Source organism: Protomyctophum bolini (genome assembly GCF_963924005.1).
Source record: "Protomyctophum bolini genome assembly, chromosome: 12".
Taxonomy (NCBI): domain Eukaryota; kingdom Metazoa; phylum Chordata; class Actinopteri; order Myctophiformes; family Myctophidae; genus Protomyctophum; species Protomyctophum bolini.
The window spans coordinates 25531974-25544856 of record NC_137873.1 but is presented as its reverse complement, the minus strand read 5'-3'; the positions used below and the strand labels follow the sequence as shown (position 1 = coordinate 25544856).

General features: G+C 42.2%; 2 protein-coding genes across 2 annotated transcripts; one reads left to right on the top strand and one right to left on the bottom strand.

The window, feature by feature from the left end:
* Window positions 1–380: 380 nt before the first annotated feature.
* LOC308326177 (transcription factor HES-1-B-like) lies at window positions 381–3727 on the top strand (the record flags this gene model as incomplete). The annotated part of the gene is made up of 6 exons (XM_080778986.1): window positions 381–488; window positions 643–738; window positions 1299–1386; window positions 2109–2551; window positions 2974–3066; window positions 3581–3727. The coding sequence occupies 6 exons, from the start codon at window positions 381–383 to the stop codon at window positions 3725–3727; spliced, it is 975 nt and encodes a 324-aa protein (XP_080635112.1).
* A 4565-nt stretch (window positions 3728–8292) lies between these two features.
* LOC308326174 (uncharacterized protein) lies at window positions 8293–12869 on the bottom strand (the record flags this gene model as incomplete). Its single annotated transcript, XM_080778980.1, has 4 exons — window positions 8293–8391; window positions 8485–8543; window positions 10101–10196; window positions 11348–12869. 4 exons carry the CDS (start codon window positions 12867–12869, stop codon window positions 8293–8295), a joined length of 1776 nt encoding a protein of 591 aa, XP_080635106.1.
* Between the last annotated feature and the right edge of the window lie 14 nt (window positions 12870–12883).

The following is a 12883-nucleotide window of genomic DNA, read 5'->3' as shown; positions in this document are numbered from 1 at the left end:
TATCTTTAGATTCTTTATTTCCTGACACTTGGATAAAATGCCCCCACCATCAGCAGCAGCAGCGTGGTGCCGCCGCCCCATTGGTAGAAAGTTACATAGAGAGTGTCCACACGAGCCATTCGCGTGCGGGGCACAGCCTCTATAAATAAGACCGGAGGTGAATTTGCGTAGTTGAGTCTACTTACTGACAGATCAGCCTACTATATAAACTTTGAAAGGAGTATTTTTGCGCACATGGTTAGGCTACTTACTGGGTGTCTGTTTTTGTTATTTTTTGAGGGGTTCAAAACTCAGGAGATAGCCTGCACTGCTATCTGAAATAATTATTGGCAACATTTTTTTGTCACGCACCCGTTATTCTTTCGGCTTAAACTTGGAAGATGCCGGCCGATACTTTTGAAAGGACGTCCCCATCTTCCGTCGCTGCCACTCCGGCCAGCCTCGACTCAACACCGGAGAAAGCCAGGACTACATCTGAGAATAGAAAGGTATATTTCTAATAGCCTATAATAGATAGATAGATAGATAATAGACAGCTGTAATAGACTGACTGTCAGTCTATTACAGCTGTCTTTCCGTTGTTATTTAAATTAAATATGAAAACCTCCGATCTTTAAGGACTTGTTTTCTCTCTCTTTAAAGTCTTCCAAACCAATTATGGAAAAAAGGAGACGTGCGCGCATCAATGAGAGCCTGGGCCAGCTAAAGACACTCATCCTGGATGCACTTAAGAAAGACGTGAGTAATATGGCCAAAATTCCATTGAATTCATGGAATTATTTTATTATTATTATTAAGGAACCTTTTAAAGTTCCCTAACACATGTGGGACTTCATCAAAATGTCTCATGTTATCATGTTATTGCTGATCTTATGAGAGTAGGCTATATGTGATCATTTGTTTATCAAACAGTGTCTAATTTAGGAACTAAATCATATTTTCTTAGAGATGTGATAATTTGTCTATCAAACAGTGTGTCATCTAATTTAGGAACTAAATCATATTTTCTTAGAGATGTGATAATTTGTTTATCAAACAGTGTGTCATCTAATTTAGGAACTAAATCATATTTTCTTAACTATAGAGATGTGATAATTTGTTTATCAAACAGTGTGTCATCTAATTTAGGAACTAAATCATATTTTCTTAACTATAGAGAAGTGATAATTTGTTTATCAAACAGTGTGTCATCTAATTTAGGAACAACATCATATTTTCTTAACTAGAGATGTGATCATTTGTTTATCAAACAGTGTGTCATCTAATTTAGGAACTACATCATATTTTCTTAACTATAGAGCTCAAGACATTCCAAACTGGAGAAAGCAGACATCCTGGAGATGACAGTTAAGCACCTCAGGAACCTGCAGCGACTCCAAATGACTGGTATGTACTGTGTAGCTAACTGAATACACACACATTGCATGATTAAAATAATAATAACATAATTATATATATATATATATATATATATATATATATATATATATATATATATACTGTAGCTAAGCTAAGCCTGATTTATGCTTCATTGTATGACGGTGTCACAGCCACAGGTCAAAAATATCTTACTCAGATTTCTATTGTGAATAATTACATGTTTATTTGTAAAACTCAATAAGTGTTGATCATAAAATAATAAAATAAATAAATAAATAAAATCCGCACACATCGTACAACAATGTATGTATAGGCTATTCCTTTTGACAAGCAACAAGTTTGCGCAATGGAAAAATCAATTACTGCATGTTAAAGCTTCAACTTTAGCACCATGTTCCTACAGGACATTCTCTATACTAAACCTATATACCCAACATTATGAATTTGGCCACAGACCAGAAGACAAGATTTTCCCATTTGGGACAAGCTCACAATGTCATTTTGAATACCGGTAGCTGAATAGTAAAACGGGCTTAAGTGTAAACTATTCCTAATTTTGCAGGACCCCTGGGGATCTCTGGACCCCACTTTGAGAACCAGTGACCTAGACTATGTTGCCCCTCAAAATTGATTACACAGACCTCCTTACTAAACAACTATTTTGAATGGATGTATAGTCATCATGACACACAATACCATAATGGAATCTGTTCCGCTTTTTTCAACAGCTGTAAACACGAATCCAGGCGCCATGGGCAAATACAGAGCAGGGTTCAGCGAGTGTGTCGGAGAAGTCACCCGCTTTCTGTCCACGTGTGAGGGGGTGAACGCAGATATAAGAACCCGGCTCCTTGGCCACCTGGCCACCTGCGTGTCACAAATCAATGTTGTGAACTTCACGGCTCAGCGACAGGTGACCATATACACGTCACACCCTTCGCCACCCGGACCCGGACAGGCCAGAATTCCTTGTAAAAGTGGTCCTGTAATGAACATCTCTCCGGAAGCTGTCAAGCTGTATGGTGGACTCCAGGTTGTACCAACCACCGAAGGACAATTTGCATTCGTCATTCCCAGCACGGCACTTGCGCCCCTGAGCTTTCAAAACTGTCATCCTGCATTGGTGTCGGCCATGTCACCTGTTGTGCCTCCTCCAGTCATCTCAGATTCAGTGTGGAGACCGTGGTAGTACTATAGGGAATCAACAGGTTTAGGCGGAAAAGGACAAGTAAACAAAAAGAGTATTATTTTTGTATATTTTCTGTAGGCCTCTGGTTATGTTTACATGCAATTGCTTTTGTTTTTAAGGATACCTGCAGTGACAAACTGTAAGTATTGCTGTATAGAAATGATTGAAAAGCTCTTAAATATCTTCAATGTGTTGTTAATAAAATATTTCTGATATGTTTGATACTACTTTGGACCCAGTGTCACTTTTTGTCAACCCAAAACCCAAGTGCATCCCCGTAGTGTCGCCACACCTGTGTAAAGGTGCTGTGAATGCACCACAGTGTCTCTCATAGGCAAGTGACTAAACGGCAACAGCGAAAGCTGTTTTCTCACTGGTAATAAATAACTCTTATATGAGGTAAGGAACATGAGAGGTCGCACGAGAGCACTATGAGCGCAACATGCAGCCAGCCCAGCAAGGAAGGTGGGCCAGGTCTGTCCCACACGTGCAAACCTGTTTGCTTTCCTTGATGAGAAATTCAGCTGATATTATGAGCACACAACAATGGAAATATCTCAAGTTTTTCTTTTTTTTTCGTTTTATCCTTTTGACAAATATATGTTAACGTACTGTATATGAAATTTCGTCTATAAAAACATCACAGGGTGTGATAGTGAACTTAAGGAAAGGACAATAGGAAGATTGGAACTTAAGACGACACCTCCACTACCTAGTACCTTTGTCTGTGATAGATAGGCCATTAGCCTATACGTGCAGTCTGCAAAGTAACCTTATTTCATTGCATGGATTTCCCCAGCTTTAAATACGCATTTTAAAATGTAAAAGATCTAATCCTTTCCTCAAGCATCGCAAAGCTAACTGGAAATCTAATTAAAAGGGATTTGCATCCACTATTATTTTCACACAGGAAGTGTGTGTTTGCACATGGGATCTCATAGGCTTAACAGCAGCATTCGGCTGGGAGTGTAGTGTAGACGCACCACAAGACACACCGTTGCCCACTTTTAGCGGACAGTTAAAGGCCTTAGAGCCCCAGCGTGTGTCCAAAACATGGTGCTCACACAGCAGGCCACAGGGAAATCTGGATCAGAGGTCACAGGTGCCCTCTTATTCAGACTCACAGGACAGAGCAGCTCCAACAGCATGGAGCCCTAAATCTGGCAAACCATCAACAAACCTTGCAACCCATCACCACATAGCAATAGCATGGGGCCTTCCTTTGACAGCATCAAATGCCGATGCCTCCACAGGCAAACACCACCATCCATGGCCAGTTTGTTATTGCTGATTTGTTATTCATGCGATTTTAGGGATTCGTTCATTGGATTAGAAACCGAAGTCTTTCAAATCTTGTTAGGCCTACTAAAAGAAGAGAACTGAACAAAACATCACTACTAGCATCAACCTATGTAAAGAAGAAGCGCTTTGTGGGTCCTTAAATATTGAAAACTGTAAACAGGTGGTCTTTGGAGAGAGTTTTTTAGTTTCAGGACAAGAGTTCTTTTAAAGTTCAATACCTTTGTAAAAATCACAGCGGAAAAAAATTATGGTGGCGAACTTAAAGAAGGTTATAGGCAACTCTGTTCAGTTCAAGTATAAAATCCTTTATTCCATTAAAAGGAAGTGTTAAAAAACGCTGTTGACCTACATGTTTCGGCATAAGGCATCATCAGGGTCGGCTGGAAATGACAGCATCTATGTAAACATTAGTTGTATTAATGTTACAAATGCTTTTCAAATTAATCTTTGACACATACGCAGTAACAAACAGCTTACTGAATACTCCTTGCCGTGTGCAAACGATAGTCAATTAACTTTACATCTCTGTTTTGGCCAAAAAGAGAGCAGACTGCCAGCGAGGGATCGCTAGAAAGACAAAATAGACGCGCCGTTATCAGGGCAGCTTTTGAGAAGGGCCCCAGAAACACAAAAACAAAGGCTAGCCCCTGAGTGGCTCAATGGCTCCTCTCTTTGTGGCCCTCTCCATCTCCATAAAGAACCTTCCCCTTGTTTATCCAGGAAGAGCTTTAATGGGCCGGAGGGGGAGGACCATGCTGTCAGTTTCACCACACCATAGAAGGCTTATTGTTGAGGACTCCCAAAGGTCTTGGTCTGGAGGCTTCAGGAGAACTCTTCAGACCAGGCCATGGTCTTTGGTGATGAGGAGAGTGGTTGCTTCTGTCCATCGCTGTAGCATAATCTATAGCTGCGACGCACAATGGGGAACTTGAAGTGTTTTTTGGATGGGGCAGCTTGAGCAGATGAGCCTCATTCGTGAGGAAATAATATGTTCTGTTTACCAGCGTTTGCACCTCCCACCCTGTTTGGTCTCATTCTTTCCCATCCCCCTAATCACAGCATCCACTATTTTCCCAAACCTTTTGGAAGGGAGGATGGTGAACATGGAACGTGCAGAGGGCTGAGAGAAAAGAGAGCAGACTGGATGCCCCCCCATGTCACTGTGCTCCATGATTGATGGTCAGTCCTCACAAAGACAGTGACAAAACACTGACAGCATCCCTGCTATGGGCTTCATTTCCTTGTGACACACACCGGAAACCTCAGCCGCCAGCATCTCTGCAGTGAATCCGGCCTGTATTGTTCTTAGGGTTGTTATGATGTTTAATGGGGGTCGGACTCATCGGTAGTAGTTCACATCAAGGCTAATGCATGGATTATGCGTTGAATGAGGGGCATTCACTGTTTGTCGGCTCCAATTCATAGGTTTTTGATTTAGCAGGTTGTTTTCGCAACGAGAGACATAAAATGCTGGAGCGCACACAGTTGTCGGGTGAGCGCCGTGTCAGTATGGCATGATAACACTGAAGTCGCAGGATTTATGACCACAGACCCGCGCCGCTGCGACGATGGCGGTATATGTTAAACCAAATAACTGCAGTACTACATCACCACTTCAAAGGAGACGTTGGGTTGGATGTCATGTCAGAGGGGTGGGCAGGGAGAATCTCATGGTTCCTCCTGCCTTCCTCGTTTCTACAACATTTGGCCATCTGCCCATGAGGCCTTCTGAACGGGACCATGTTATTAACTCGTCAAAAACAAAAACACAGGATATCTTATTATGTTTAGAGTGAATACATGTGATATATGTAAAATTACAGTATTTGAACTGTAGCACATTGTTTAACAGGAATCATTACAAGATGGCCTCCTTAATAGCAAGGACGGAAGTGTGAGGTCACACTTGGGGAACATATCGCATGACTTACTTCGGAAATGATAGCAAGTTCCATTTTTAAAGTTTCGTTATTTTCCATTCTCTTAGATAAAGTGCACTGCTTAGTCCTGTTAGTGTTAGTGTGTATAATATGTAATATAGCTACAGTAATTTTAAGAAAGTAGATGAATGGAGGGTTATTATACCCAAACACAAATCGGTTGGTGTATGAGACAAAGGAGGGAGTCCACAGATCAGTAAAATGCACAAAAATACTGAGTTGGAGTGTATAACTGAAAATACAGGCAGGAAACCAAACAGAGGAGAAGAGAGTGTGAGATGTCAGTTTCCCCAGCCTTACAGTATAGAGCGTCGCAGTCCTGCCCCCTTTCATGACGACGCCAGGCCCAGGAAATTAATTCCAATGCATTTTTCAAAAAGTATTTATTTAAAGACCTAAGCGTCGTACGAAGCCAACTCGAGTCGTGACAAATCATGACAACAAACACAATATTTTGGACCAAACAAATAATTACAAAGAAGAAAAACAACAAAAATGTGTTTTTTTCTAATTTCTAATTCTTTGTTTGGCCCAAAACTGTGTGTTTATTGTCATGATTTGTCACGACAAGAGTTGGCTTTGTCCGCGGCGTAAACGTCTTTAAATAAATAACTTTCTGAAAAGTCTATGAGGAAAATTAACGGGGATTTCTTTTCCGGGTCTCTCAGGGGGGGCGGGACTGCAACGCTCTATACAGGGTTGCCCTAATCACCCCCAGTTAAAGCCCAGTGGCTGACGACCTGCCCCACTCTGCTAACCAGTAAGACGCGCAAACGCGGGAAGCGAACGCAGCTCGTACATATTTGGGGTTTTTTAAGATTTATTTTTAAGTTATTATTTTTTTAAGTTAAGTTTTTTTTAAGTTAAGTTTTTAACTTAGCCATAACCATATAAGGAGTCCCCAAAGCAGCTATACGTCCAAATATGGAGTGTGTTGCATCAATCACAAACAAATCACTCAGCTCCATATATGGGCACAAAGGGGGGACACACGGACACACAGACAGACATGATCTGCTAGGTCTCATAGTAAGTGCTCACTGATTTCGCAATCACTGCGTTCGCAATCACTTCCCCTACTGGGAAAGGGCCAGCCCCAGACAGGTAGGCATGGGGTGGAAGCATGCTGCATGCCCATATACAGTATGACATCAGGGATCTCCATATATGGGTATAAAAGGGACTGACAGATAGATCTCTCAGTGCTATGTCATTATTCTGACAGCCCATCATTCCGATTATTCCTGTTGTTCCGCATGACCCCATTATAACTAACCCTATCCCTAACCTCACACTAACCTAACTGTCTGATTATGAGCGGACCCCATGGGTTCCATTTGTCCACTCTCTGAGGGTCCATTTGGTTCCTAACTATCAGTCATTTAGCTGGGGTCCCCCCTGAAACCCCCGCAAGGAACTCTGGGGGTCCCTGGACTCCACGTTGAGAACTAATGGGTTTGAGGAAGGCTAGTTAATTTTGTTTTTTATTGTTCTGGAACAACCAAATACCAAATTTCCCACCAACCTTTCACCGCAATGTTTGGTGAGATACAATGAGCACCACATTAAGACCTCTCCATCTGGAGAGTTGCAAACAAAACCCGGATCACTGTTTTAAGAGCAGGGTCTCTGGGACCATAGTTGCTGATTCATTCCCAATAATTGTAGTTTGATAATAAGGAGCTTATAGCCTCTTATTATCCTCCAATGCGGAATAGCCAGACAAAGGGAAGTGCAGCAGTGTGATAAAAGATTACCATTTTACTGACGTCTCGCTATCCACTTAACACCGACATCAGGTCAGCTGTTCTTAATTTGGTCATCAGCACTCATTTAGCCTACCCTTGGGGGTTTGAGTGCATTGAGAGAATATTGACCCTTGTGTACACGCATGCCTCATGCCTTGTCAGGAGTGCAAAAAGGCCCATTTGTGCCCTTCAGATAATCATGTGTTGATGAGTGTTGATGAGTTCTAGCTCATTTGCAGTGAGCAAATAGACACCTGTGACACAATAGGGATCTGTATGATGATTTTTTTCCCCCACAATTGACTGAACCTGTTTGAGGGTAGCTATAAAAAGAAAAGCGGATTTATATTGGGCATACAATTTAATTTCCCTTTTCATAATTTCCCCTGCAAGTTCAAGGCAGAACTCCAATGTAACTTCATGTCGTGACTCTGTAGGTATACGTATAAGAGAGAGTGAGAAAGAGAGTGAGTGACTGTGAGTGAGTGAGTGAGTGAGTGTGTGAGTGAGTGTGTGTGTGTGTGTGTGCGCGCACTTGTACAGAGATTATCTCGCAATCCGCTGAACTATTCAGCATTAAATGTACTCACTGCCATGCCAAAGAAGTACCTCCATGGCGTCATCTGTCTCATTTTGTCATGCTGAATGGTATCGCTGCAAACCATAACAAATATGATGTTTAGAATCCGTCCACATTTTTGTTCAGATTACACATCTCATATCTGAGTTGCTCCTACACCCTGCTGGGCAGTGAATCTCGGATGACCCTGTCCCCTTTGTCCCTTGAACCCTGCCCTCGCAGCCCCTCTCCTCTCGCTTGCTGTCCTAAACTCTGTGGGAAACATCCCTGTGCTTTTGTGTCATCTGGACATTGTGTGTGCGGTGCGCGCCGCTATATAATGTCTCTCCGTCCCCACCTCCTTGCCTTCCCAAAATTGAAGGAGGGCTGTGTGGAGCGTGGAGGCTTGGCGCTAACAGCCCTGACTGAAGTGGAACAGAGAGAAGGGGTCCAGGCGGGGGGTTAAGAGGTGCTTCACAGGACAACACTGACACCCTGCTGCTGGAAATTGGCCAGTCTAATAGTAATTGGTGATGATGGATATCTGTGATTTGGCCCTGATGTTAAAGCTGCAATCTAGAGCTTATTTTAATCAATGCAATGTTACTTTAAACGGTTTGTATGGTAGAGTACTAAATATTATATAATATATAGTATTAGTATAATATAATCTAGTAACTCTGTAGTAGTTGGAGGTGGTCTCCCTACTCTTCCATTGAGACATTTTAAAGCAAGTAAAACCCTGATTCACAATGCTCAAAGGCACACATCTTACCTCTCCAATTGGGGGGGTAAGCAGTGAGCAGTGAGCAGTGGGAGACCGGGGGTTCAGTAAAGATTGCGGCTTTAAAGTCTATCAATCCACAGGTGCTAAACGGGGTCAGTGATTATTGGTGAGCAGCTTTCAGTTCACGTTTGTTGCAATGGTAAATGGATGAATCTGAAGTAAATGATTACAGTGAATGTTTTAATATTTACAAGAAAAAAGGATGCTTGAGACAAAGTAACCAGTAGCCAATAAGGATTTGAGTTAAGTACATACAATTCCTCTGCATAACAGAAATCACTTGACAAAATGCCATTGCTACCCATCATTTGCTAAGACATTACAGTAATTTATTTTACAGAATGAGACAACTTATTCTCATATTGTGGGATCTCATTATTCCCATTTATTTTATGAAGATGGAAGCTATCCTGATGAACCCCTCCCACTCTCTATGATGAGGTAGCAAAGTTGGAGAACCTTAAACCACAGACTCATCCTCCCTCTGCACAAGACGGAGGAGTCTTGGAGTTATTCGGTCATTCCTTTGTGCTCGTTGGTAGCCACTAGCTATTAAGCTACATAACCAAGATCCTTAATGACTCTGGCTTGTGGACTACTGGGATATGCTCAATAATCAGAGGCCTGCTTAGATGTTTCACTGTTGATATATTGTATATTGCTCATTATATTCATTCCAACAATGTGACACTGTATATTAGCCTCATGTCGTATCTGTCCTATATGATAGGCCTACCTGCAGTGCTGCTGCTATGACACTTGGATTTCCCCCTCATAAATGTCTGTCTGTCTGTCTGTCTGTCTGTCTGTCTGTCTGTCTGTCTGTCAATCTAAAAGGCTGTCCACATGTTAATATTCCTAAATCCTATATTGGATACCATGCAATAGTATGGTAACATCACTCCTCCACTTGAGATGTTCCGTTTGTCCCATAGTTTTGGTCAAGAGGGGATTACCCCACTTTAAATCCATCTCTCCAAACTTTGGCAGACTATACTTTTTGTCATGTGAGCTGTGATGTGTCATTCAGCTCGGACCAAGGACCCAATCGACCCACTGGCCTTTGACCTTTACAGAGTGCGGGGTCAGCGTGCTGTATTCAAGGTGTTGCCATCTGTGTGTGTGTGTGTGTGTGTGTGTGTGTGTGTGTGTGTGTGTGTGTGTGTGTGTGTGTGCATCCTTCTGTCTTTATCACCCGTCACAGTGTTCAGGACCAGTGGGGTGTGAAGACTCGAGTCTGATTGGACAACTTGTTTGCCGTGGTGGACGACGTACTCTGATTTTGTTTTTACTTCAGTAAAAGCAGCAAAAATGCATTGTAAAAATACTCTGCTGCAAGTAAAAAGTCCTGTGTTTGAAAATGTACTTCAGTAAAATAATTGGCATCAAAATATAATTGCAGTACCAAAAGTAAAAGTATTCATTATGCGGATAACTAATTTTAAGAATTTTAAAAATTCTACAAGCTCACTATTAGCTATTAGAGTATAAAATAGGACATTTAACGTGCATGTTTTGTTTTAACGAATATCTTCAAATAATTGTAGTGGAGGAAAATGTATTTGCCACTAATATGTAAAGGAGTAAAAGTATAAAGTAGCCTATTGTTTTTTTATATATATATTCAAGTAAAGTAAAAGTACTTTGAAATTGTACTTTTACTTGTACAGTACTTGAGTAAATGTAAGTAGTTAATTTCCATTGATGGTTGGTCTCAAACATCTTGAAAACCCTTGAATGAAAGAGGGGATGTTTAAAATTACATTTGTAATACTAATAATACAAATACAAATAATAATATACCACAGATTTATATAGTGCTTTTCTAAGTACTCAAAGTCACTTTACATAGGAAAAAATGTAATAAAATAAACTTTATTACATAAAATAATAAAATTGTGTCTAAAAGCAACAACAAAAATGGTGTGTGGGCAGTAATAGGCAATGTATTGACATACATTGCCTATTACTCACAAAAGTGAATCAGAGTTATCTACCGGTAATTAAAAACACTGCAGCCAGCCAATCTTTTAAATAAATTATTAACAAACTAGCCGTAGTTCCATTTAACGATGCTGTCTTTAAAACTATCAGGTTGAGCTTTGATCCTTAGGGGAAAAAAGGAGTTCATCCACCCTCATTATCTTTGACCTGCATACAGGATATACAGTTTGTCTCCTCGTTATCAGCTGCTCAGTTAAAGTTCTGTTTGTAGTATTGACTGACTAGAGAACATACAGTATGGTAGAACTGGGTTGCCCATGAACAAGCATCAAATGTACGTATAAACAAAGGGGACGTCTTTCTTATAGTAAAGCATATTGGCAAACAGAGCAAAGTCTGTGGCACTTAGAAATGCAGACCTACAGGATTGCAGGGATGGAATCAAGTCTTATCGACTTGTCTCGTTATTACATTGCAAATGCTCTGGCCACACATTACCCACAACATTCTCAGACACACTTCCATCATCTTCTTCAAACTGTACCTTCACTTTCAATTGAGAACACGTAGTCACTTTGCACTTGATAATCACAGTGTCGTCGGCCGCTTGTAGAGTACAACTGTTAATGCTTGGTACCACATCCTGTGATATATGACATACCAGCTGGTCCTTGTCAATGGAGGTTACTGCCTGCCCTCTCAGTGTCCCAGGGCCCTTGCAGGTCACACCGTCAGGCTGTTCCATGTTGTCTATACCATTTTTCTGCAGCCAGTCATGCATGTACCACATATGACAATCACAGTTCCAGGGGTTTCCATGCAGTCTCACTATGTGCTGGAAGATGAAGGGGTCAAACAAGCCGTGGGGTAGTGTCTGGAGTTGGTTGTCTGACAGGTAAAGTTTCTGCAGTAAGAGCTGGTGATCAAACATCTTGGCATGCACCTCGCTCAGGTTGTTCCGTTGCAGGTGGATCGCCTTGACATTGTGGAGGTGATAGAAGATCTTGTCCGGCAGTGAGGTCAGCTGGTTCTCAGACAGATCCAGGCCCTCCAGAGCTGTGAGGTTTTCAAAAACGTCAATGGGAAGCTCGGAGAGCTGGTTAGATGACAGAGCAAGCTGAGTGAGAGAGGTCAGACTGCCGAGGGAATGCGAGGATAGCGCCATCAGCCTGTTGCCTGTTAGTGTCAGCTCCTTTAAGCTTGAGGGAACGATCCCAAAAACTTCAGCGTTGAAGCTAGAGAGCAGGTTGCCGCGGAGATTAAGCACCTGTAACCGTGTCAGTGCCGAGAAGATGCCAGAAGGGAAGTCTGATATCTTGTTCCCCTCCAAACTAATCTCCCTCAGTTGGGAAACATTGTGGAAAGTGTCATCGGAAAAGCCGCTGATCATATTGTAGTTAAGTCGGAAGGCCTCCAGCTTGTCCATGCCGTAGAGACTCTCCCTCCCCACCTCCTGGAGCACATTGTGGGACAGGTCCAGAACGCGGAGGTTCTGGAGATGGTGGAAGAGAAGCGTTGGCAGGAAAGAGATGCTGTTACCCCTCATGTGCAGGATCTCCAGCTTGCTGAGGGAGTCGAACATGCCGGGAAGCACCGTCTTGAAGCGGTTGAAGTTGAGCAGCAGTTTAGTGAGGTTGCCCTGCTTGGCAAACGTTCCCTGATACAGCCGCTCCAACACCGGATTCCCACTGATATCCAGCTCCTTTAGGTCAGTGAGACGCACAAAGGCACTGGCGTGGATGTCCCGCAAGGCATTGTTTAAGAAAACAAGCCTGGAAAGTTGGGGGGCCTCCTCTAAGGTGTTTGGGAATAGGTAGGACAGAGACGTTGTCATGACAATGAAGTCCTTGACCTGCCCAGAGATGTCCTTGGGTAAAGATGTCATGCGGTCGTCATAGCATAACACCTTGGCAGGCGTGAAACACTGGCACCTGCTCGGGCAGGGAGTTTGTGATGCTGCGTTGCTTTGGAAACAGACAAGTAGCATCAGACAAAGTGTGACCCTGATTTCTCTGTCCATTCTCACTGTGAAAA